We start from the raw sequence: 26,696 nt of genomic DNA on the forward strand, positions 1-26,696 counted from the left end.
TTCTCTTTGGAGGAAAGGGCTTATACACTTGTCACAGACCAGCCAAAGCCCTCAACCCCTACCTGATAGACCACACTGTCCTCCCACATCCCCCAGACATCAGGACCAGTGCTGAAAATGTCTTAGTTTTATTTAAGCACAAAAATTGAGACATATACATTTGTACATCGAGGAGAAAAACACCAGAAAGGAGTTTACAAAACCCTGGTTGCTGTCATTATCACTGAGTGGCTCTAGGCCTAAGTGGGCTGACAATCTGAGGGCTGCCTCAGGTGGGCTCCAGGACCCAGAGGCTGGAGGCTGGCCAGCTTGCCAAGTTCCCACAGCCTACACACCAGCTCCTGCAACCTCCGCAGGACAGGGTGTAGGCTTTTACAGTGGACTCCCAGGGGCACATCACAATAATACACCTCCTGGAGATCCCAAGTGATGGAAGGTGACTTAGACTGTACTCTGGGTGTGGAAGGAACCCTCAGAAAAATGGCTCATTGGTCCTGCTTGAAGGACACAGTTCTAGACTGATTCCCCTTGCCTTGCGTTTCATGAGCTGGATATTGATAATGGTGGGGGCAGGATTAAGGCTTAGGCAAAGGATACCTGTCCCTTAAGAGGAGTGAGAAATCAAACAGGGCCATACAAACCACCTTAACATTCAGACCCACTCTCCTAGCAGACTGCCAAAGGCTGACGAGGACAAATTGGGACCAATGTCCTCTTATCCCCAATTCTTAACCCACCCCATTGCACATTCTTAGTCTAAAAGGACTCAGGGACAGAGGGGACAAGATGTTACACACATCAGGAGGATTCAGGGGGTCTAAAGGGTTATCAATCTGTTTGTGAATAACGAGGCAGGGAAGAGTCTGGGGCAACCAACCAAAGGCTCTGGAAACCCAGAGACCATTCCAGAACCATCTGGGTAACAGACCTGTCCATACATCCAGACTGCAGCTCACCTAAAGTGGAACCCTTGGGAGGTTTATTCCAGTCTGGGCAAGCAGGGAAGGACTGTGGGGACCCCATGCTTGCTGGCAGAGGCCTTCTTGGGGAGGACTATGGTCCCAGGACATGAGTTCCAGGATGCCAGCAGAAAATTCCAGCTAGGGTGGGCCAGGCCAGCTAATGACCCCATATGTGTGTACAGGGGGAAGACAGCTTCAGTCCCACTGCTGCTTCCAGTGAGACAAAAGAATCCTACCAAACCACCACCAGAGAAGAAAAGACAGCTTTGTTATTTTTTTTCTCTTGTATATAAAAAAAAGTCCCTGTCCCTCCCTCCCCTTCCCTCCCGTGGAAGGGAGAGCTAGTTGCTGAGGAAGGAGGAAGAGTCACGACAAGGCCCCTGCCAGGTCGGTGCTGGGCACAACCACTGCATAAGGCACCCACGGAAAGTGCAGCTCAGAAGGCAGGCGAGAGAAGAGGCTGAGGCAGAGGGAGGAGAGTCAGGAGGACTAATTCCCCTGGAAGGTTCCTCGGGCAGCAGATGAGGCCGCATTGCGGAAGGTTCTGTTGCTGAAGATGCCCTGGGAAAACTCCTCCTGAGCCTGCTGGAAGCTGGCTCCTGTTCGTCGGTAGAAGGAGTGCACCTGGGGAAAGAGGGTGGGGTGATGGCCACTGGAATTCCAGCTATACGCCCACAGGAGCCCCCAGGCTCCCAACCCTGCCTAACTGCCCACCCAGAGTCTTGGAGGAATGTGCTGGACCTCCACAGTCCTAGGGAGCCCAACTACAGAGGTGAGGGAACCCCTCCTTGCAAAGGCAGAGAGAGGACCTACTTCTTTGAGCTTGCTGTAGCCTGGCCCTCACTTACCCGCTGTAGGAGGAAGAGTGAGAGCCCAGCACAGAGTGTGAAGAAGCCAGCCACCACCATCATGATGACTGACACGGGCAAGGACTCTTGCTTCAGTGTAGACAGGGCTGCAATCCAACCACTACAAATGGAAAAGGAGGCCAAAGGGGGCAAAAGTGGGAGTAGGCCCCAGAAGTCCCATAGGTGCTCTTTTCCAATTGGCTACTGTGTCCCAGCTGCCACCTGGGCATCTCTCAGCAGTACAGTGCACCCTGTGGGCCACAGCCCTTAGTCTGAGAGAGGCCAGGCCTCTTTGAGGGCTGACAGGCCCATGCTACTCCTCCACCATGCAAACCCACACATGCACAAAAGATGATCTTCAAACTAAATTTTGTATAAAAATGTTCACAGCACTATTCACAATAGCAAAAAGAATTTTGAAATGAATGCAAATGATTATCAACTGATGAATAAATAAATAAAATGTAGTCTATCCATGCAGTGGAACCATACTCAGTCATACAAAGGAACAGAGTACTAATACACACCAAAGCATGAATGAATCTTGGCAACATTATGCTATATGAAGGGAACCACACAAAGAGGGGCACCCAGTGTATGATTCCACTCATATAAAAATGTCCAGAGTAGACAGAATGCAGTTTAATGACTGTCAGGGGCTCAGGGAAGCAGAAAATGAAGAATGACTTCCTAATAGGGTATGGTGTTTTCTTCTGGGCTGATAAAAATGTTCTGACTAGACATTGGTAATGACTCTGCAATACAGTGAATGCACTAAATGCCACAGAACTGTACAGTCCCCAGTGGTTAAATTCGTAAATATAATGACAAATTTTGTTACATGTGTTTTACAATAAATAACAAGATGTGGTGAAGCACAATTAGAAAATGGTCACAGAAGGGCTGTAGAAAGGCAAGGGGAGGCTTCAAAGTGCATACAGCTGGAACCATGCAGGGCAGTGAGGAGCAAGGCCAGGGCCGGAGAGAATCAAGCCTCTGACTCCAGTCCAGGGTGTGAACAGCAGTTGTTATTATCATTATCATTATTATTATTTTGGTACGGGGATTGAACCCAGGGAAACTTTACCACTGAGCCACATCATCAGCCCTTTTTATTTTTTGAGACAAGGTCTCATTAAGTTGCTGAGGGTCTTGCTAAATTATCCAGGCTGGCTTCAAACTTGCAATCCCCCTGCCTCAGCCTTGGAGTAGCTGAGATTACAGGCTGTCACCATGCCTGGCAAACAGCACTTATTAATCACAGCCTTTCTATCAGGATCTTGCTTAGGATAAAGAGTAATGGAATTAGATTATGAAAAGAGGGCAGATTAGAAAAAGCAGGGTGAGAAGGAAGCGGGCTGGTGGGAGGACAGCAGGTGCTGGCTCTGAGTGCCAGGGGACCCAGCCCTTTCCTCATGCTCTGGATTTGCCAGCTGTGCTGGAGGGAGGGGACCAAAATAGTGCTACCCTTCTAGGCTTGGGCTCTCAGCCAAGTGCCTGCCTGTGCTTCTGGGCACTGGGACAGAAAGGCAAACATCAACCCCAGCTTTTCTTCTAGAGGTTAATTTTGAGCTGAGGACCAAGGTAGCCAGAAAACTCGAGCCAGCCAGGTGCTCAGGGAGGAGAGCAGGAAGAAGACTACAGAGGAAGCTGGGCCCTGTCTCCTACAGTTTCAGTGTCTCTGGAGAAAGTTGTAGCTCAGGGTCTGTAAAGACCAGGATATCCCTCAGCCTCTAGGAGGGTGTGATAGTAAAAAAGGAAGGGGCTGCAATCCAGCACAGGATACAACCTTAAAGATTCAAGCCAAGTTCACCCACTCACCCTAGAGTGGAGAGCAAGGGAAGAGAGTAAGCAGTGACCAGTAAAGAACAGGAAAAGCACCCAAGGCAGATCCAGGTGCAGGCTCACCCAGCCCTCCCACTGTGGTAGAATTGGGGTCATCCATGGGGTTCTCTGGGAGCTAGTCACAGATAAAGAGAGGCTAAGCCCTACATTCAAAGCCTACTTCCCTCTGTGATGCCCCAGGTCTCACCTGGTCCCCAGGTTAGGCATGCCAATCAACTGGATGAAGTAGATCCCTATTTGACAAAAAAATACAAAGAAGAACACGAAGAAGCTGAAAGAATTGTCAGACCTGTGAAGAGACAGAGAAATAAGAAGTCACAAGAGGGCTTAGGTCATTTCCTAAGCCTTCCTTACTTGGCATGACATCTATCTTAACTAGAAGCCAGGAGGCAGGATAGATAAGTAGCAAGGGCCCCAGGGAACTAGTCACATTGTCCATAAGGACATAAACACATGGACACACACAGATATCTACCATCAAAATCAAGAAGGGCTTGGGACTGGGGTTGTGGCTCAGTGGTAGAGCACTTGCCTAGCACATGTGAGGCACTGAGTTCAATGCTCAGTACCACATAAAAATAAATAAATAAAGGTATTGTGTCCATCTACAACTAAAAATATTCTTAAAAAAAAAAAAAAGGGGGTGACTTTTACTCCCTCCCTGATAAAATCATTCCCCCAAAGGAAAATATAAAGAGCCTGACACTCCATATCTCCTAGAGTACCTACATTTCATAGCAGGCAATAAAATCTAAGCCAAAGGCATAAATCTCTAATAATAAAACTATAGGCCTGGGGTTAGGGGTACAGTTTAGTGGTAGAGACCCTGAGTTCAACACCACCATCACAATAAAACCCCCTGAAAACTGAGTGGACAAAAAGGTATTTGGGGAATGGGGAGTAGGAATATCAGGAATATCAACCCTTAAGCCTCTTTAAGGGTTGAACACCTTCATTTCTGTATCCTCCAGGACTCAGGTCCTGCCTGCAGATGCATGGGATCATGCAGCTGGGCCCTGACCCATTTCCCAGGGCCTACTAGGTACCCAGCTCTGAAAACATCAATCCTGAGGTACAATTCCAAAATCCCTAGGGGTCTGTAAGGTGTATCCATTCATGTTCACAGTATCTAGCCTAGGCACTGGCACTCATCAGAAACCCAAGAATCACTGGGGTGTACAAGTGAACATAAGAGAGAAGCCACCAGGAATAGCTGCTTGACACTCTCAAGAGCAGCACCCTTATAGACTAGGATGTTTTCTAGAGGCCCCTTCTTCCTAGCAACTGAAATACCTCTCTGCTGGCTAGACTGGGTACAGTGGGATGGCAGGTGAGGCTCCATATCCCCTTTCTAGGTCTCCTTGCCTCATTTGTGGACAGGGCCTAGAGCAGAGGTCAGGTCCAACTGAGGAAAATGGCTCCTGGTCCTTGTCTGCTCTGGCTCTTGGTGGAAGTGGGAAAGCAAATTTCCATACCACTCTATTATACGCTAAGACTGGGATGGGGCCCCAGGCCTGGGGTCCATCACCTACTACTGGGATGCCAGCCCTACCCTCACCCTTTGCCACAGTCCCACTCACCTGAAGGCTTTATAGATGGGTCGGTACCAACAAAGGAAGGCACAGGGGGTGAAGATCAGAAACCACAGGATTGAGAGACCGAAGTCCACTCCCTTGGCGCTGTTGCCTGTGAACCAGGCCAGGCAGGCAAGTAGGTTCAGAAACAGAGTCACTGAATGCACTGGGCAAGGGGAGAGGAGAGAGACAATCTGAGCCAAGGGGGCTAAAGAGCTTCCTGACAGGGAAAGCCACTCCCTAGGAGAGGAAGTGAGGTCCATGCTGTATGGCAGCTACATGCTGTATGGAAGCTAAATAGTAGAGGACCATTTTTCTGGAACCTCAAAACTAAGTTCATGAGAGGTGACAGGATAGCCCGGATCTCTGGGAAGTGGTCATGGGGTGGGGTACGGTCCCAGTGCTGATCCTTGGGGAATGAAGTAACTTTTCCCCTGGGCCTAAGTGGCCTACAACAGAGTTAGAGTTTCCTTCCTCATCCCTAGGAACCTAGGCCTGAGAGGGAGGCTTTCACCTAAAGTGGGCCTTTAAGAACAGTGAGCTCTACAGGGACTTAGAAGTCTGTCTAGTCCCACTGTATGTGCTAAGTGGTCTGGACTGCCCCTCTCAAGGAGGTTCCTAGATAGAGAGCAGTCTGTGCAAGGGACCTCCCTACACAGCTCAGGTACAGGAAAGCTGGAGTCCGAAGAAAGTTTTGACACCAGAGAGGAGCAACCTGACCAAAAACAGGCCTCTCAATAGCCCCACTGCACCCCTGAACTCCGAGGGCAGGAGTGGGACTCACACATCCAGAGATAGTAGAGCATCTTGCATATCCGCTGATAGTCAGCAGGAATTTCAGCAGAGAAATCCTGATAGAAGCAGGGCTTGACAGGGCACCATGAGGGCAGGGCTGGCCAGTTGTTCTCTCTCACTGTGTGGAAAGAGGAAAGAGAAAACAAGATGAGGTTCCAGCATCAGAAGGAGCATGGAGGTGGCCAGTTTACGGGCAAACCAGAGCTTGCAAAGGGGCTACCACAAGCAGGAGCATGAAGTGGGATGGAAGAGGACAAGTGTTCCCAAAGAGACACCTATAAGCTCACTCAAAGATAATGGAGCCCAAATGCACTGGGAAATAGCTAAATGGCCTAAGTGATTATTTTTATTAATAACAAGCCCACAGCAAGTCATCATCATAAGCAAGAAATTGTGGGACTAGTGCTCCATGCTATCCAAGAATCAGAATTTCAGGCTGGGTGCAAAATGGCTTGTAATCCCAGCTACTTGAGAGATTGAGGTAGGAGGATCACAAGTTTAAGATCAGCCTCAGCAACTTAGTGAGGCCCTTAGCAACTTAATGAGACCTTGTCTCAAGATAAAAAAAATTTTAAAAAGGGCTGGGGATGTGGCTGGGGATAGTAAAGTGCCTCTGGGTTCAATCCCCAGTACCAAAAAGATTAAATTTAAATTTAAAGGGCTAGAGATGTAGCTGTGGTAATGTCTTCCCAGAATGCATAAGACCCTGGGTTCAATTCCTAGTACTGGGGAAAAAAAAAAAAAAAAAAGGAAAAGAATTTCAGGACTGGAAAGGAGTACAAAAATAATCTAAATCCATTAGGTCTACACTGTAGGTCTCTAGACTTCCAATATACTGCTCTCCCCTAGGACTGGTGCCCTTCCGAGAAGACCAAGAACTCCTTGAAGCTCTGTGGCTACCCCAGGAAGAAGGTGACTCAGGACAAGTGCTGGGAGGGCACTCTGTACAGAGCTGAGGGCACTCCTGTGCCAGGCAGGGTGGGCTGAGGCTCCAGTAGCTTCCCTTACCATGCAAGCTGGCCACAGTGTTTTGTAGTTCCCGCTCCTTGCGTTCCAGCTCAGCAGCTTTCCTGTCCAGTTCCTCCTGCTGCCGGAGCAGGCCTGCCTGGGCTGCAGCTGCCACAGCCTGAGAGAATGGGTAAGGGGCAGCCAGACACAAGAGATAGAGGAATAGTGTCAGTTTAGGTAAGGCAGGCAGAGGCGCCTTGTACCAGACAGGAAGACCACATAGGGAGTCCCAAGGGAGGTACCACAGTGTCTTAGTTACTGAAGACCGCCACAGAGAAGCCAAGGGGATCTATCTCCCACTCCTCCTACACCACCCTCTAGCCACTTAGCTATTATAATATAGGGCTATTCTTTCCCCTTATCCCTAATCTTGAGCTAGGAAAAGAATCCCCCATGATGTCCTCCTTACTCCCCACGCTGTAGTCTGGGTTGAGTTCAGTTTGACCTTTGGGGTAATAGCAAAGGGAAGAAAACCTCACAAAAGACTAACCTGAAGCCAGAAACCCAGAGACCCACGCCTCATGTGAACGGCCTAGAGTGGGCATGTGAAGCGGGAACAGTGCAAAGCTTCCAGCAGTGAGCACAGAGGGGAGACACTTGATGGCAGGCCACAAGCACTAGAGCCCCAGGGATCTGTATTTAAGCTCCCTACCATCCCTGCCCACCCCCAGAAGCTGCCTCTGGAAGTCCATCTCAATAAAGCTGGTCACCTGAATTGTGACTGGAAACTCCCCAGACAGGCCCTGAGACACGGCCTTGCCTGGCTTTCATGGTGTGCAGAGTCCAGGCTTTATCTCCTCTGCAGGCTGAGCAGAGCCTCCAAGTGAGTGAGCTCAGTGATGCTCTGGTGAGACTGAGCAGAAATAGGGCCAGGGCCCGCCTGGTTGGTCCAGCCCAGGGCCCTGTTCCTGCTGGCTCCTGTCACTGTTTGGGCCAGGTTTCTGCTACAGTCTTCTTTAGGGAGCAGGTCATCTCAGAGAATAACAGACTTGGCATACGTGTATACACACCTTTCACCAAAAGGAGTTCCCCAAAGAGCTAAGGTTGCCTTTGAGAGATGAACTTCAAGCACTGGAGGCAGAAGCAGGACTGACCTCACAGTACCACACTGATGGTCTTATCCTCCTCTCCCCAAGTCTGTGCCTCATTTGAGCGGGGCCTGGATCCCTGCAGCCCACCACCCTGCTGAAATAAAGTCGCCCTGCATGTAAGGCTTGCCTCACCTCCACAGGGTTCTAGGGCCAGCCTGGGCAGGGTCCAGGTGCCCAGCCTCCCTCTTGCTCATCTACACTGGGCCTACCTTCGGAAGCTTTTGCATGTAGCTGTCTCTGAGAATACTATCTCCTCCTAGTAGCATCTGCCTCTCTGAGAGCTCGCCCACTGCCAGGAATCGGGCAGGCAGGAACTTGCCGACCTGCCTAGGCAGAAGCTGCAACATACAACTCCATTGTGGACCACGCTCTTAGGCAGCAAGGAGCCTTAGGTAGGAGCCTGGGGATAGGGTTGGGAGTTGACCGAGTAAAGTGCTGGGCATAAGGCAGAAAAAATTCACCGCATTTGGTGAAGGGACAAGGGAAAATATGAAGAAAAGCAGGGATAAATGAGGTTAAAAGCAAGAGAGATGGGCTGGGAGTGTAATGCTGTGGTACATACAGTGTTTGCCTAGCATGCACAAGGGTCTGGGTTTGATCCTCAGCACAGTTGGAGGGGGAGAGACAGATACAGAGATAGAGCAATAGAAAATAGATAGAGGTATTCTGGGCCCCAAGAAAGAAAGAACAAGGTAAAGGCTTCAAAAGGACCTGGAGTGGTAAATCAGGGAAAATACTTCCTCTGAATACACCACAGACTACAGCCTGTGTGAGCAGACTTATTTTTTGGTGGTGGCAGTAGGACGGTGAGGACTTCAGCTGGCAAGTAGCCCCTACACTTGTAAATGACCAGCTCCAAAGAATTTTGCAAGAGGACCCTTAAAGGGGAGCCAATGATTAAGTCCCTCTGTCCCCCCCACCAACCTCAGGGCTCAGTCATGGGTCTGCCCTCACTGCACAGGAGAGGCCAAAGGATCCTATGTCAACAGTACCTGAGGGCTTGGCTGTGTTGGTTCCACTGAGGGCTGGAGAACTGCTGGCTGCGAGGGCCCAGGGAGCTGTGTGACAGGAACCGTTGTGGCTGCATTTGTCTGTGTGGGACAGATCGAAGGAATGAAATTGGTGAGTTCTACTAGTGGCAAGCCCACAGTGTGAGGGGCACTCCCTCTGGGCTTGTTCTTGGTCTTCCTCTGTAGCTTCTTGGCCAACAAGCCTCAGGTTCAGGTCAATATGATCCCTAACCCAGTAAGCCCAGCCTTGTTGGAACCAGGAATCTCCACCAGTGCTCTGCCCTCCTTGGGGAGGGGACCAGGTCACATATCCCAAAGACAGAATTGCAGAGAACCTTTGATGATGTCCCCATCCTTACCCCCATCCTGAGTTCATGTTAGGACTATACCCTGGAGACTACAGAGTTTCAGAGCTGCTTCTTTCTCTGCCACAGTTTCTTGCCCCAGAGACCCTGGTACCACCCTGAAGGTCACAGGACTCAGAACATGCACGCTCACAAACCTCTGAGAAGGGGTTGAACTCAGCGAGGCCACCCTGTGGGGCACTGGTTAACTGGGTCACAGAGGGATCCTGTGAAGGTGAAAAAGAGGCATTAGACATGAGAGGAGGTGAGAGAGCCCTGGAAAGAGGCCAGAGCAGGCAACCCCATGACACCCCGCTCCAGTGTGGTTGCTGATCACCTGCCCAGTGCCCCGAAAAGCCTCTCCTGCAGGCTTCTGGGACACCCTACCACAGTGAAGCTGTAATCCTCCAGCCCTTTCTATAAATGGTTCAGCTCAATTGACTTCTCAGAAAAGATCCAGAGCCAGCCTGAGGCCTAGAAGCAGTACCATGCAGGCGCTCCTTACAGATGCAGGATGGCTCACAGAACTTACCTCCCAGGAGTAGAGACTTTTTCTTTTTTTTGGTAGTGGGGGTGGTTGGGGTGGTGAAGGTGGAGGGTAACTTGTCACTTTATAACCCCTTCTGTACTATTTTATTTATTATTCTAGAGAAAGTACATATTTTTCTTTGAGTTTTTTTTTTCATTTTTGAAGCAAGGCCTCACTAAGTCACTGAGGCTGGCCTTGAACTTGTAATTCTCCTCCCTCAGTCTCTCAAGCCATTGCTATTACAGCATGCACCACCATTCCCAGCTCCTCTTATTTTTTAAAGAACAGTTTAAGGTCTTGGAACAAAAACAATGCTGCTGGCTGCCAGTGCTGATTTTATTAAATCAGGCATACTTGCTAGGAGTAGAGATATGAAGGGCTCAGATGAAAAACCAAGAAAACTGTTTGTTCTGGTTTTGGGGAGGATTCTTTTCAAAAAGTGCAATGTCCTCAGAACACAACCTTGTGTTTCTAATCCTCTCTTTCCGGTCTGGTCCCTACCCAAGGTTCCTGTCCTTCTCTTTGTCCAAGTAACACCCCTGGTAGCATGGAACAATTTGTTTTCACCCTGACCCTACATCCTCCCCTTCCGGGTCGCAGGTGTTCCACTGCCACACAGGGGTTCTGGGAAAAAAACATCATAAGGGGTGCCAGGCTGTCACTAGTCCTATCTCTGCATCCCACTCCCAGTCCCACTCCCATTCGACCAGAGGCTCCTGTCTTTCAGGCTCAGTCTTGCCTCCACAGACCCAACTCTTCAACACAAGGTTAAAGTGTTTGGGGCTCAGTGCCTGTTCTCCTTTCAAACTGAGACTCTCAGAGAACAACTCCCTCCCATTTATTGGCATGAAGAAAGTGACACTCACATGCACTCAAATGATGAAATAACTTGTCCTAGGATTCAAAGAGGGAGATTATTCCCTATTCTGAACACTTACAGAGATGAAGATAAGGGTCAGCCTTGAACATGTTCCCTGGTTGGTGTTTTTTTTTAATTTTTTTTTTTAGTTGTCGATAGACCTTTATTATTGTTTTTTTAATTTATTTTTACGTGGTACTGAGAATCAAACTCAGAGCCTCAAACATGCTAGGCAAGCGCTCTACCACTGAGTTACAATCCCAGTTGCCGATTTCTTTATTTTTTATTTTTTTTATCTAACTCTTTATTTTCCTACCTATGCTGCCAGCAACTAGAAGTCAAGACTGTGGGACCACTGCCAGGACCCAGCCCAGAGCTAGGTACAAAGCCCCATTCACTTTTGTCCCTGGACGGGCATCATCCCATGCAGCCCCACTGCTCTCCAACCTCCTCTGAAACAGACACTGTGACCACATCCTTTCGGCTGGATACTACCTCTTATCTCATGGCTCCTGTGACTGGAATAAAGTGACACAGTGAGGTTCAGGAGGCTACCTGGAGCTGGAGGACCTGGTTCAAAGGTTATTTCTTAGCTGAATAACTAGCAATTTTCTCTCAGAATTAATAGGCTTCTTGCAAGGAAGTTTTGGGGTTCAGTATCTGTTTCCCTTTCAGATTCAACAGATACCTAGCCAGAGTGGAGTGAGTAAGCTGAGGTCACTGAAATCAGACCCTGATCAGGCACTGGCTATTCAGGTGTGAGTCACCAAAAGACAGAGGAACAGAGGGGCAGCTCTGGTAGCGATTTCAGGTGCTGGCACATATATACCTGGCCAAGGTGTACATGTTTAATAGACAACTTCCAGTCCCATGGTGAGATGCCATTTCCCTCCCAAAAGACAATCAAGAAGGGGATGCTGGAATGGGATGGAGAGGGAGGGGGTCCACACTGATCCCCCCTCCTTTTTCTAAAATCTTAAAGGCTCAGCCCCTGGCCCCCCCACCAGGCTCATCATAAACAGATCCTGTCTCCACTAGTTGGCTGGGAATGCTGTGCAGCCAAGTACATCGAGGACTAGTTCATCCTTCTGGCTCTCTCTTCCTGAAGCCTGGTGAAGGATCCAAGGCACAGCAGCGGCTCAGTAAAGACTTGAGAAAAAATGCCTCTACTTTCTCCAGGAGGCAGGTCTAGCAGATATGCAGTACAACAGTGGCTCCAAGGGTCAGAGGCACCTTGCCTGGGAAGAGAAGCCCAAAACGCTCTTAAAACACGTGAGTACTTTGCATCTGAGGAGACCTGGGTTCCCTCTGAAAGCTGTGGGTAGCTTCAAGAGAATTCAAGGTCTGACAAGAAAGGGAGGGAAGTGGAGGAACTGAGAGAGGAAGCTGACATTTACTATGTCTATTATGTGCCAGGTTCACCATATAACCACATTACTGTGAAATTCTGGTCACTTCAGTACTGGCCACTGTGTCAATCCATCAGAAAAGAAGGTTCTGCCAACCTTTCTTTGAGAGACTTATGCCCCATGGTCCTAAAGAATCTGCTATCTATAGTAACTTGATTTCTCTCCTGTGCATCTAGAATGCACATATTTTATCCATTCTGGAAAGAACTGAGAAGAGTCATTCCAGTCAGCTTCTGTGTTCTGTGGCTCAGCTGAGGAACTACAGCTAAGAAAGTGCCATATATCTCCTCATTTAACCCTCATGACAACTCTATGAGGGAGGAGTATTTCTATTTTGCAGCTGGAAAAGCTCAAGCACAGAGATGGGAAACTCATCTAAGATCTCAGGGGCAGTGGTTATCCCAGATTCTGAATTCAGATCTGTCTGCCTCCAGGGACGAGGGACAATACATCTGAAGAGAGAAAGGGTTCCCCAAGCCTGTACAGCACCTGGCAAATGGAAGATGCTCCATTACTGTGTGGTTGAATGAATGAACCCCACTTCAGAAGAGCACGGACAAGGGCTTCTGCTCCATTTCCTTACTGAACTTCAAAGAGCTGATTCTTGGGAAACATATGTGGTAAGTCACATGCAGAGAGTCTTTCAAGGAAGGGTCACATTTGACCAGTCCCATTCGTTTTCACTCTGAGTCACAAACAGGAAGCCAAGGGCATCAATTTTCTTTCCCACTTACTGAGTACCAACTAGTTCTTAAGTGGGTCAAGGAGTTATTTAAAAGGATGGTGAGGGCTAAGTTTCACCTACAAAAGAGAAGTAACCTAAAACCCCCTGAGCCACTCAGACTGGCTAATGCCCTTTACTGAACTTATAACAAGGAAAAAACTCCTAAACTCAGTTCTTTTCACTCAGCACACAGTAACAGTGTAAGAAACACTGCCAAGACAATCAGGACACAATGTTACCTTTCTAAAGTCCATAGTCTGATAGCTGAAACAAGTGGACACACCTCAAGAATGTACTGAGGATTAAAGTGAGGTGCAGACTAATGTCAGGAGGGAAGGGAAATACCCCAGAGGACTCTGAGGAAGATGGGGGTCCCAGAAGAAGGAAAGAAGGCAAGCAAAGGGCTTGAATGGCAGGCCACCACCCAGGGCTGAGGGGCCTTTCCACACAGCTTGTGGGTGAGGACACCAGAAGCGGGGAGGGGCAGCTCTGCTCCCGAGGACCTTGAAACACACTTCTCCTTGGTTTGCAAATCTCCTTCCATTCATTTCACAGGTTCTGTGTGGGCCTGAGTGCAGTTACTTTCCCATGTTCCACTGCCACAAGCTCCCAGTATGACATTGATTTCAAGCTCCAAATAAACTCATTAAAGAAATATCTCACGAACTAAAAAACTCAGGTCTTTCTCTCTGGGAGGCAGAGTCATCAACACTTTAGAACCTTGGTGAAGTCCTATTTGCTTGAGATGAGACTTAGTGTCATAGAATGAGAGAGGCTATCATCCCCAGAGGGGCTGGTTGGGTCCCGGGCACAGAGAGCCACAGTAACCTTGGAACTCTCTCCTCAGGAACCTGAGAATCTATTCCAAGGAAATATGACAAAAACATGTAAAAACTGTGCCTATGGAAATATTCATTGCACCAGGATTTACAAAAAGAGGGAAAAAAGCAAGACAAAATAATGACACAGAGCACAAGTGTGTTTTGGTGCATATCCCCTTGAAGGCCTGAAAAGCCAGAAAAAATCATAGTTATGCAGACAGCAGAGCAATACAGAAAAGGCTTTGTTATATAAATGCCAAATTACAGTTTTTTCAAAATAATCATATGAAAAAGATTGGCAGGAAAACACATCAAAATAACAATGGTTGCAAAAGACTGGTAGAAATATGGATGCCTTCATTTCAATCTTCTAGATTTTCTATATTATCATGTTATTTTTACTTTAAAAACACACAGTGGGGTACGGTGGTTCATGCCTATAATTCCAGTGATTCAGAAGGCTGAGGCAGGAGGACAGCAAGTTCAAGGCCAGCCTCAGCAACTTAGTGGGGTCCTAAGCAACTTAGTGAGACCCTATCTCAAAATAAAAAGGGTTGGGATGTAGCTTAATAGAGAACCCCTGGGTTCAATCCCTTCACAAAAGACAAAAGAGAAGGGGTGGAGAAGAGAGACAGAGACACTAAAAAACTGCTGAAAGGCACAGGCAGCAATGTACAGAGTGGTCCAAATGCTGCCTGGCCCAGCATTTGAGGCCTTCCTGAACCTGCTGCCCCTTCTAGAGAACAGTCTATTCTCAATCTCAGTCACCTCTCTTCTCCCACCTGTTTGTCCTCTCCCTTACACAAACTTCTCTACACCAGGTTCCGGGCTGAGGCAACCAAGAAAGTCTTGGTTCTTGCCCTCAAGAGAAAATAGCACAGAGAATTAAACAGGAGCCAAGGAAGCAGCGCTGGAACTTGACTGGTACTGTGACACGGGGCAAGGGCAAAGGTAGCATGATCACAGGCGAGCAGGGAGAGTCAGGGCAGGCTTTACTGAGCTGGTATCTGAGTTAGATCTTCAGGAATGAAAGGAATTTAGCACTGCAGAATCTTTAAAAGAGTTTGCAAAAGCCAGGTATGGTGGCACACATATGTAATCCCAGCAACTCCAGAGGCTGAGGCAGGAGGATCCCCAAGTTCAAGCCTCTGCAACTTAGAGACCCTATCTCAAAATAAAAATTAAGAAGGGCTGGAGAAGTATCTCAGTGGTAGAGCACCTCTGAGCTCTAGCCCCCCAAAAAGAGCTTGCAAGTGTCCAGGAAATAGGAGAAGGTTACAGAGGCTGTGGAAGTGGGGTGTGTGGAGAGAAGCCAGGAATGTCAGGAAACCAGACTGACAAGGACAGGGCCAGAGTACAGGAGTTTGGACTTGACCCTATAGGCAATGGGAAGCAAGCAGAGATGTGTGAACAGGGCATGCCATGATCTGGCAGCAGTGAGGAAAGTGCAATGTGCGGGAAGGATGATGGCAGGAGCTCTGGCTAGAACACTTCCATTGACACGGGAGAACTGAGAACTGAACTAAGAGGGGGCAGCTGGGGATGCAGAAGGAAGGAGGGACTCCAGAGACCCTATTCAGGTTGATGCCACTCTAGATTGGTGGGGGGATGGAAGGACTGCAGGGCAAGAAGGAAAGGAAAAGGAAGGAGTTGGGAGCTGGGGGTTGCTAGCTTGGGTGACTGCTTGGTGAACACTGCCACAATTAACCAAGATAACTGATTACGGAAAAGGAGAAACAGGTTTTTCAGGCTGGGTGTGGTGGGTAGGGAGGGAATCTGAGAAGATTCTGAATTGGGTTGGAGATACCTATGGATTATATGTGGTTGAAGTGGCAGGAAAGGTCCAGTTGGGAGCTGTAAAATACTGACTGAGAGTTGAGAGAGATCAGGATCTGGGATCCACTGGTATGTGGATGCTATTTGGAGAGTAAGAAACAGGGTCAAGGACAGAACAGCAGGGTATACCTGTACAGCTCTGTCCTCCCTCCCAACATTCCTCATAGTTCCTCTTGCACACTGCCCTCCTACCCACGCTGTCCTGTCCATTAGTAAGTATTCTTAGTTCTCCTGCTGGATTAGAAGCTCTAGCTGGCCAATGACCACGTGCCCATTTACCTTGCTCTCCCGCACTGGCCTGCACAGCACAGCAGCAGGGCCTCAATGACCTGCACAAATGTGTCAAGTGTCTCAAAGGGGCACTTACTGGCTGGGTCACATCTTGCATATGTGCACAGCTCTCTTCTCCGAATGAATGGCAAGAACCCCTTGTTTGTCCTGGTTAAATATTACTATTCTCTGAACATAGGATTATCCTACACAGTGGCTCCAAAGAAAATTTATCAGAAGCATAAAGTCCAAATTCACCTCAATCTCCAGCCAAGTTCTAACAACCAGCCTGGCTCCAGGTGCAAACCATAAAGGCAAGACTATTCCCATCTGGGCAGCTTTCTATAGTTAGCATTAAGCTATAAAAACTTTGACATTCTCAAATTACTTAAGACAATGCTCCTGTTCCATAGGACAGTTGTACCAGGTCCACTGAATGATTCTAAGAATTCCCAAAGTTACAGTTAAATTGGAGCCAACCTTCTCTGGGAAGTTGCAAAGCCCTCATGTCTATACAGGGAACTTCGTGTAACTTTCTTCACACCCAAGTCACTTTTCTGCCACCACTCTCTCCTCCCACAGGAGAGAAATGTTTCAAACCCTTGGGAAGCAGTCACAGCACTGAGATTATCTTTTAACTGCAAGGAGGCAATGTGTGAAAGTGAGATTGTGTGATTTGGCAACTCTGAACACTGAAAGGCTTTCTCTGTTCAGCATCACCACCTCTTCTACTCCCCCTCCTGAGATCACCTCTCTGTCTGGGAAAATCTAGCAAAAGGGCCAACTAAGAAAGCAGCTCTGGCATTAGCCTGGGTGGTCTGACTTTTACCAACTACTGAAAAATAAAATGGACAGTACAGTGCCTCCTTTTAGCTTTCCATCTTTTCAATACCTGACAAGACTTAGTGAGGAACTTTTGGGAGCAGACACCCCAGAATCTCTCCAGAGCATGAACCCAAATACCCAAATACCCAGAAGGTACCAAGCAGACATGTCATAATTAACAGAGGAATTAGGGTGTGCCAGTGGAGGTTGTGAAATGGCCAACACTTGGCTTGCAGTTTTCTGCTTCCTCCTAGGAGTTTGGTAAGCCTCTGCTGCACTCTCGTGACTGAACTTTCCACATGCAGTTTTTACTTTGCAGAAGGTTTTCTAATAATCCCAACTATAACCACACTCAAGGAAGGGATCATAAAAGCCCATGCCCACGTCATGAGGTGTGAATAGGGGCTTGATAAAGAACTTGGATAGGGAGTCAAATTAATGATGCACTGGGAGTTTCACTGGCTTTCACAAGAATAAGAAGAAATGAGGTTTCAAGGTTGAATAACTGAGAAATTTATTATTTATTTGCTGGGTCAAATAAAGCTGAGCGGACGTCTTTATTGTACAATTTCTCAACAAATTAGTATGACTTGTTATCTTCAAGAAAAATGGAATAGGCTGGGCACAATGGCACATGCCTGTAATCCCAGTGACTCCAGAGGCTGAGGCAGGAGGATCCCAAGTTTGAGGCTAGCCTCAGCAACTTAGCAAAGCCCTAAATAGCTTAGTGAAACCCTGTCTCAAAATAAAAAAATAAAAAGGTCAGTGGTTAAGTGTCCTGGGTTAAATCCCCAATACCAGGGGAAAAAAAAGGAACAGGTAGGAAATCCCAAACCTATTTGACCACCTTTCAAAACTACCATTACCGGAGCTGGGGATATAGCTCAGTTGGTAGAGTGCCTGCCTCACATGCACAAGGCCCTGGGTTCAAACCCCAGCACCACCAAAAAAAAAAAAGAAAAAACTAAACTACCATTACCCAGAACATATGCTGCTTTAAAGTACTACCTAAAAAAACGCAACATGGGGGACTGAAGCTGTGGCTCAGTGGTAGAGCACTTGCCTAGCATGTGTGAGGCACTGGGTTCCATTCTCAGCACCACATATAAATAAATAAATAAAATAAAGGTCCATCAACAACTTAAAAAAAAACAAAAAAGCACAACAAGGGTCGAACTCAATGGTAAAGGACATATTTAGCATACTCAAGACTCTGAATTCACGTGTGTGTGTGTGTCTGTCTGTCTGTCTCCACAAAAACCCACCCAATAAAATCTGTATTATTTCATTCCTCTCACACTGAGGAGAGGGGGGAGAACTTAGCTAATAATAATTAGTTATTTTCACACTACCAGTTCTCTCATTTCTCATTTCTAGAATGGTAACAACAGTAATGATGTCACATTCTTTCCTTAGCTGGTGTAAAATAACCTCAAGACAGTTTAACACCAATGATTCAAAAACCTTTAAAACAACCAGGTGTTGTGGCACACAACTATAATCCCAGGGGCTTGGGAGGCTGAGGCAAGAGGACTGCAGGTTTGAAGCCAGCCTCAACAACTTAGCAAGGCTATAAGCAACTAGCAAGACACTGTTTCAAAATTAAAAAAAAAAAAGGGGGAGCTGGGGTTGTGGATCAGTGGTTAAGCACCCTTGGGTTCAATCCCTGGTTAAAAAAAAAAAACAAAACAAAACTTTAAAACATCACTGTCCTCAGAATGAAAGCCAGGTCTAAGCACCTTCCCACCACTAATTTGCTGGTGACCATGGCATGTCTTGGTTTCCATATTATGGAACTGAAAAGATTAAAACAGATTTCTAACATTGTTCCCATTTCTAGCAGTTAGCCATGGACTCTGAACACTAAGTATATTTTTTGCAATCCTTCATTATATGAGACAGAAAAAACCCAACTCTTCTGGAGGCTGACTAGGTGTGACAGTTTCGGAGTCTATCGCCTATCCACCTGCTCTTTCCTGAGCTCTGTGCCAACACCTTAAGTAAATGAAGCTGGGTTCACACCCAGTCTCCCAAGGGCTGCACCCTTCCAATGTCCCAGCCTTGGCAGTCAGGGAAGCAGACAATTTCATCTTAAGAAAAGGGAGAGAAGCTCTGATCAGAAGGACGACACTGGGGGCCTCACATCCAAAGCTTTTTGAACCAAGGGGTGCTTAACCACTGAGTCACATCCCCAGCTCTTTAGATTTTTCGAGACAGGGTCTTGCTTATGGCCTCACTAAGTTGCTGAGGCTGGCTCTACCATGATACCCAGCTCCAAAGTGCTTTCTCTCTACACAACTGCATGCCACAAACTAAGCACGCACCTAAAATTCCATCCACTCAGGAGACCCTGTCTCAAAAGCAAAACAAAACAAAACACCAAAGGATGGGGATGTAGCTCTCAGTGGTAAGAGGCCCCTGGGTTCAATTCCTAATACTAAAAAAATAAGTTAAAAAAGTAAAAAATTGGGGCTGGGGTTGTGACTCAGTGGTAGAACACCACCTAGCATGTGTGAGGCACTGGGTTTGACTTTCAGAGCTACATAAAATTAAATAAATAAAATAAAGAAATTGTGTCCATCTAAAACTAAAGAAAAATATTTTTAAAAAATATAAATAAATAAATAAATAATCAGCATAGGATGGCAGGGGGGAGGAGCAGTACTACAGCCAGCCAGCTTTCTTCTTCTCATAGAGTTCCCCACCAGATGTTGCTGGTTTATAGGCCAACAGCTGTTTCCTGTCCTGCTATATCTGGGCTGTCTGATGGGCATACTGTCTTGCTTGAATGCAGAAGTTATTTCTCTTACAGTTTGCACAATCATTTCTGGGACCAGAGATGTGGTTTAAGACTTTCAAGGAGCTAATAATAAAGGTCAAAATGACCCTGTCTACTGCTAACAGTGAAGAAAAGCTCTCTGCTTCTTTGGACTGCTGACTGCTTCTGATGTCAGCAGAAATTTTGATCCTGACAGGATCAAAAAAAAAAAAGCAAAACAACATAAAAAAAAAAAAAAAAACCCAACACATAACACTCATTTAAAAAGTTACTGGCCCTTTCTAGTATTATACAGAAGTTTTATAATTAAAGCAAAACAGTTACCCTTGACATTGACAGGAAAAAATGCAACTGTTTTTTCCTTACCCAACTAATAGAGATGACTTACATAAGAGACAGGTCTCTGCAAAGGCTCTGTCAAGAAGCATTAAGCTTCAAGAGGAATGTTCAGAATTCCCCAATGTTACAAGGAACAAGCTACCAAAATATGCCTTGAGGGTTTTCATTGGTTAAGTCACCTTGAAACCAAGAAAGAAAGCATAAAATTTTCACTCTCCTGATAATATGTAATCATTTAGTTCAAGTCTCCTTTGCTCTGACCTTTGAAGGGGATTCAAGGTGGGAAAGCTCATGCTGTTAGTCACAGGAAGGACCCCTTCAAGGATTTTCCTGATAACCGCAGGAAACTTTGAAGCTGCCAATGACCAAAATAAAATACAAACAGGATGAGTTAATGTGCCTAGTGACAACCTGACAGAGCAGAAACATCTGCGCTCATAAATCGCCAGTCAGCACAAGCAAGCTTCCTTAGAACTGGTTTTGAATAGACAGGAAAGAAGAGGCACAAGCTCCTTGCAGCTAACAGGCATCCAGCCTTTCACTTTAGTAAAAGAACATCCTTGTGCTCTGCTCAAAGGCAGGAAGGTTTTGGCTTTAAGTAGGAAGATCGTTTCTTCCTTGAGTGTGTGTTCCAAAGGTCAGGTCAGTTCATAGGACAGTGGATATCAATTACCCTGTCCTACACTCAGGTCCATCAGACCAACATTCCTTGTGCTTTAAGACTCTTCCAGCGTCCCCTCATCTCTAACCCGGGCTCTCCTATCCGGCCAAAACCCATCCCAAACTAGACCTATATAGCCAAGGTGTGGAATTCTTATCAAGGCTATGTTTAAATTGCGAGGCAACTGGAATCGGCTTCAATATTACAAAACTTAAGCTATTTACCTACCCTCTCCCATTTTTTTCCTGATAAACCTCAGGGATTCTCCTTTACATGATAGTTTAGCTGCTGGTGGTGGGGGTGGAGAATCCTTTGTGTTTTCCCACATTTCTCCATCCCACTAGGTTTCTAAGTTCCTCATCATGTTGCTGTCACCTCGAGGTGACTCAAGACAGGTGTCTTTGCAGAAATGTAATAGTCACAAATTGCTACCCTCCCTGCCACTAAGGGATCTCCCCAAGGGTCCGACTACCAGCTCCAGTCCCATTCACCGCAGTGCAGTATCCAGAGGGGCTATGTCCCCAGGTGCTAGAAAATCCCATCTCTTCCCAGGCTACAGCGCCCCGCCCCCTTCGCAGTTCCACCTGCTGTTAGTCCCGCCCCCAGGCGTTATGATAGGCCATCCCTCAGAGCTCGCTCTCCCATTGGACAGATAGCCCGTCCCTCCTACGCCACGTCTCTCGGCTCTGGCGAAAAAGGCCCGGGCGTCGGCCCTTGGGCTCTAGATAGATCTGTGAGTCGGGGGGGTCCTACCTGGAAGGGGTTTACGTCCACTGGGTCCGCGAATGGGTTGGTGTCGAAGGCCGACATGGCGGTCGGGGGCCAGCGGGCAAGCTCCGCGAGCGCTGCTGCCTCCGGGCACCCAGACCCAGCGGTGCTCTGTCTATATCCTCCACTTCCGGGAGCGAGGCAACCGTTCCAGCGCAGGCGCAGCTCCCGCCCAGGGGGCGTGTCCCTCCAACGTCACAGAGGCGTGCTCCGCCCTCTGCCCTGCCCATTGGAGAGCTATGGGTGGGCTTTCTATTTCCATCCAAGTCTCCGCTGTGTGGATGCTTCCAGGGTTGGAGTAGCACAGAAGGAGTAGGGATCCAGGGGCAGGATCCAAGTCGTTCCCAACTGTTTCAGTCTGATACCTTCCAACTTGGTGTTTCCAAAGTAAATTCTCAATAGTGTGACAGGAAACTTCTTCCTTTCCCTGGAGGACAAGTTTCGAAGTTCTACATAGGTCCGAAGGCAGGGGACAAGGGTAACAAGTCAAGCAGAAGTGTTCTCCTTGGAAGAACCATCCTCCAAGAAAGAGAAAGACGAGGACCCGTGCAGCTCCTTTTAGGGATGAGGATTCCTGGACCCACACAGGGGGGAATTGGAACCTGGGCCTCAGGCATTTATTAAATGAATGAGGGAATTCAGTAAAGAGACTCGGTCATAGAGGAGATGACTAATTCACTCCCCACAAACTCAACGTTTTTATTCCTGTCTTTCTGACTTTGTTCATTTCTGCTGTGTAATCCAGTTACTGTAATTTCTTAACCTGGACTAGAACAGAACTGCTAATTGGTCTATGATTTCATGTTGTAACCAGAGGTCCTTGTTGTTGTTGCTGTTTTTTTGAGATGGGATCTCCCTATGTTGATTAGGCTGATCTCTAACTCCTGGATTCGAGTGATAACTCCATCTCAGCCTCCTGAATCCCTAGGACTAAAGTGTGCACCACCATCCCCAAGTCATAGATCTGTTTAAAGGAAATAAAATCATAAAACCTCTCGATTAATTTCTATATATTAAGTTATTAATTTGGCCTCAAGGTATGTAAGGATCTGCCTCCACCTATCTCTCCTTCCCACCCCTTTCTCAATGCCCAGCCTCCTGCATTCCAGCCTTTCTAGTGGCTTTTCAACTCCTTAGACTTTCCTCTTTCTTTCCTGTGTCAGGGCCTCTGCACTGGCTGATATCCCCTTACCTCCTACTCTCATAATCATTCTCCACTTAATCTTTTAGGGGCTGGAGATGTAGCTTAATGATAGAGTGCTTGCTTAGCTTGCATGAGGCTCTGGGTTCAACTCCCAGTATCATAAAACAAACAAAAAAGAAGTGGTACTCAAAATTTCCTTCAAATCTAAGCCTCAGGCCCTTTCCTCAGAAGTGGTTTTCCTTCTCTTGATTAGATCAACCCATCATGCATTATAAGCTATCATACTGCCCTGTACTTTTCCTTTATAATGTGGTTGCAGACTGTAATTGCACATGTGTATAGGTGAGTATTTGTTTATGTCTGTCTCCTCCACTAGACTGTAACCTCCACAAGGGCAGAGGTGAAGTCTGTTTTGCTAACTGTTGTATTTTTGATACTAACACAGTACCAAAACATGATAGGTATTTAGTGAATATTTAATTTTTCTTTCACCCACTTCTTTTACTTCCTCTCCTCTAAGATTCAACTATTTGTGAGAGTTCAGTTCAACTTTTCTCTAGGAAACATCCTCAAGTGGGAGGATGGTAAGTGATCTGCATGTGTGTCCCCTTTGAAACTGCCTACCTTTCAGTCCCTATGGCTACCCCTCCAAAGGCTGAGACCTTTTTTATCTGTGACCTGAGAGAAGAACAATCTATACAGCCTAAGGCTGTCCTAATCCCCTCCTGGACTGCTTCAGCCTAGTATTGGGCTGGTGAGGAAGGAATGAAATTGATTAAAACCCAGGTGGAGGCTCACCCATCTGTCCCTAAAGAGCCTCTGTCCACTTTTCTGTGAGAGACCAGAGACGATATTCATTTTTTCACTTTTTAAAAATTTTTTGGTACTGGGGATTGCACCCTAGGGGTTTGCACATGCTAATAAAGTGCTCTACCATTGAGATATGCTCCCAGCCCCTTTCATTTTTGAGACAGGATCTTGCTAAGTTGCCCAGATGGCCTCAAACTTGTGCTGCTCCTGCCTCAGCCTCCCAAGTAGCTGGATTTCAGACATGCACCTCTGCATCACTTATTCAACATGGAAGGAGATAGCAACATGGAGCTCTATGCCTTGGACAAGTTACTTCACCTTACTGAGACCCATTTTTCTCAACTCTAAAATGGGGCTGGTGGGCTGGGATATTACTCAGTGGTAGAGTGCTCAGGGCCCTGAACCCTAATTCAGTCCCCAGCACCACCGCCATGTACACCATTAAATGGTGCTGGGGACAGTATGTATCTCATAGGATTGTCTTGAGAATTGAAGGAAAAATTCTTTTTTCTCCCTCTGCTCTTGCAGTCATTCAACACTTTTTTTTTTTTAATCCAGGGAAGGTGCTCTACCACTGAGCTATATCCCCGGCATTCAACACAGCACTCCTGACACCAGATGCAAGAGTTGTTTCCCTAAACACCAAGCAATTCTCCAGTGGACACCAACTGAGTGTCCTATAATTCAACTCTATTCTGACACTATCCTCCTGGAGATAGATAATTCCCAAGTCAGTCCCACAGGTGAGTTCCACAAGACTGCCCCCCCATTTCACATATCCCAGGTTGTTTTACCTGTGCTTCTGACTAGCTATAATTAGGGTTCCCATGACCTCCTTAAGTGCACCAGATTTGCAAGCGTGGTTCCCAGAACTCAGGGAAACACATTTATCAGTTCTCGTTGTTTTGGTATCAGGGATTGAACCCAGGGACACTTAACCACTGAGCCACATCCCCAGCCATTTTTAATATTTTAGTTAGAGACAGGGTCTTGCAGAGTTGCTTAGGGCCTTAATAAGTTGCTGAGGCTGACTTTGAACTCACAAATCCTCCTGCCTCAGCCTCCCAAGCTGCTGGCAGTACAGGCAGGTGCCACTGCCTGGCACTTTATCAGTTTATTATAAAGAATATTACAAAAGAAACAGACTAAGAGCTAGATGGAAGATATGAATGATGCATGGCATGTGGGAAGGTCCACAGAATACTTCCCTCTAGGAACCTCCATGTGTTCAGCTATCTGGAAGCTCCCCAAATCCAGCAGGGTGCTTTTGTTTGTGTTTGCTTTGTTTTTATGCATGCTTCATTACCAGGCATGATTGATTATTACATCATTGACCACTGGTGAGCAACTCAATCTTCAGCCCATATTCCCTCCCTGGAGGTTGTGAGGTTAGGGATGAAAGTTCCAATCATCTAATCACTTGGTTGGTTCCCCTGTCAACCAGTCCCTATCAGAGGCTTATCCAGGAGCAAAAGAAGAGGACAGCAGATCATCTCTAGATAATGGAGTGTGGTCAATTCTAGAAGAGCTAGACCTGCAAGAGGAAAGAGTGGAAGGTGTTCTCAAGACACCCTGATTTCCCTTACAGATAAATTTTTCTGTATGTATTGAGGGGTATGGGGTGGAAGCTTTGTCTGACCATTAATCTAAGTTATTCCTTTCCTGTGCAGGGATACTCTGAGAAAGTAACTATAACTCTGGTTTGCTTCTTCTTTTTTTTTGTTGTTGGTACCAGGGATTGGACCCAGCAGTATTCTATCACTAAACCACAACCCAGCCCTGTTTATTTTTTGAGACAGGGTCTTGCTAAATTGTCCAGGCTGTCCTGAAACTTGTCAGCCTCCTGCCTCAGCATCCCAGCTCACTGAGATTACAGGTGTGTGCCACCTGCCCAGTTCTTAACTGGTTTCTGTGGTGGTGGTAAGTGGGAGTGTTTCAAGAATCCTTATGCTGGGGCTGGAGTTGTGGCTCAGTGGTAGAGCGCTTGCTTCGCATATGTGAGGCCCCGGTTTGATCCTCAGCACCACATATAAATAAATAAATAAAAGATCCATTGACAAATAAAAAGTATTAAAAATATAAAGAGCTCTCAGGTCCTTGCTTCCAAGATGAATAAAAAAAGAAGGAATAATGGTCGTGCCAAAAAGGACCACAGCCACGTGCAGCCTATTCGTTGCAGGAACTGTGCTAGGTGCGTGCCCAAGGACAAGGCCATTAAGAAGTTCATCATTCGAAACATTGTAGAGGCCGCAGCCGTCAGGGACATTTCCGAAGCAAGTGTTTTCGATGCTTATGTGCTCCTCAAGCTCTATGTGAAGCTGCATTACTGTGTGAGTTGTGCCATTCACAGCAAGGTGGTCAGGAATCGATCTCGTGAAGCCAGGAAGGACCGAACACCCCCACCCCGTTTTAGACCTGCTGGTGCTGCCCCAGGACCTCCACCAAAGCCTATGTAAGGAGCTGGGTCCTTAATGAGCGAAGAAAAGCTCTCTTCTGGAAAAAAATAAAATGAGAATTATAATTTAAAAAAATATATAAAGAATCCCTGTGCTGCCAGTTGTGGTGGAACATACCTATAATCCCAGCAGTTCAGGAGGCTGAGGCAGGAGGATCGTGAGTTCAAAGCCAGCCTCAGCAACTTAGCAAGGTCCTAAGCAACTCAGTGAGACCCTGTCTCTAAGTAAAAAATATTGAAAAAGGGCTGGGGATGTGGCTTAGTGGTTAGGTGCCCCTGGGTTCAATCCCCAGTACCAAAACAAAGCAAACAGAAAAAAAGAATCCTTCTGCTTAAACAAATCCCTCATTTTTATCCCAGAAAGTTGGTATTGCTAGGGGGATGGGGATAAAGTGAAGGAGGAGTATTCCAAAGTAGGAAGTATTGAGCTATGTGTGCTATTTCCATGATTCTTGCACTTGGGCTGGGGATGTAGCTCAGCAGTAGAATGCTTGCCTACTATGTGTAAGGTCCTGGGTTAGATAACCCAGGACCACAAAACAAAATCAAAACCATGATTCTTGTGCTTTCCATGTCATTATTCCTTAGGGTGTAAGAAAGTGTTTCTTTGAAATGCAGACTGATTCATCTGAGCCAGAGGACCCAGGGGAGATTGATGTCCACTCCTGATCAGAACATCACAGAGAAAACAGCACTCCCTCTTTCTCTTGGACACAGTGGGAATCAGTGTTTTGGAGGAGGTGGGTAGAGCCAAGATTAACTTCTCCCTCTAGTTTCCTAGAGCTTTGAGGGCTGTGTGCCCGGCTGCTCTCTTCCTAGGCTACTAAGGTCAGGATGGTGGAGTCTTTCTCCACAGGAAATAGCAAGATCATTCTACAACCAATGTTCAGCCCCAGCCTCCGCCATACAGATCTAGTGACTCCCAGACTCTGTGTATGCAGCTTGTGAGTGGCAGCCTGGAAAAGGGGCTGTGTTTCTGCAGCACCAAGG

At 46.9% G+C, this 26,696-nt stretch overlaps 2 protein-coding genes across 3 annotated transcripts; one reads left to right on the forward strand and one right to left on the reverse strand.

Moving 5' to 3' along the window:
• Positions 1–111: 111 nt before the first annotated feature.
• SCAMP2 (secretory carrier membrane protein 2) lies at positions 112–21,461 on the reverse strand. Of its 2 annotated transcripts, XM_079127823.1 has the most exons (10): positions 21,283–21,461; positions 9,636–9,704; positions 9,116–9,214; positions 8,333–8,461; positions 7,033–7,150; positions 6,014–6,142; positions 5,236–5,395; positions 3,843–3,944; positions 1,811–1,931; positions 112–1,586 (listed from the first exon to the last, which is right to left on the reverse strand). In XM_079127823.1, the coding sequence occupies exons 1-10, from the start codon at positions 21,337–21,339 to the stop codon at positions 1,452–1,454; spliced, it is 1,119 nt and encodes a 372-aa protein (XP_078983949.1). In that variant the 5' UTR covers positions 21,340–21,461; the 3' UTR covers positions 112–1,451. The 2 variants fall into 2 exon arrangements, with proteins under 2 accessions (XP_078983949.1, XP_078983948.1); XM_079127822.1 differs by lacking the exon at positions 8,333–8,461 and having other exon boundaries at positions 21,283–21,457.
• A 3,898-nt stretch (positions 21,462–25,359) lies between these two features.
• LOC306655556 (small ribosomal subunit protein eS26-like) lies at positions 25,360–25,756 on the forward strand (the record flags this gene model as incomplete). The annotated part of the gene is made up of 1 exon (XM_079130135.1): positions 25,360–25,756. The coding sequence occupies one exon, from the start codon at positions 25,360–25,362 to the stop codon at positions 25,705–25,707; it is 348 nt and encodes a 115-aa protein (XP_078986261.1). The 3' UTR covers positions 25,708–25,756.
• Between the last annotated feature and the right edge of the window lie 940 nt (positions 25,757–26,696).

The sequence above is a fragment of the Sciurus vulgaris genome (genome assembly GCF_902686455.1).
Source record: "Sciurus vulgaris genome assembly, chromosome: 2".
In the NCBI taxonomy this organism is placed as follows: Eukaryota; Metazoa; Chordata; class Mammalia; order Rodentia; family Sciuridae; genus Sciurus; species Sciurus vulgaris.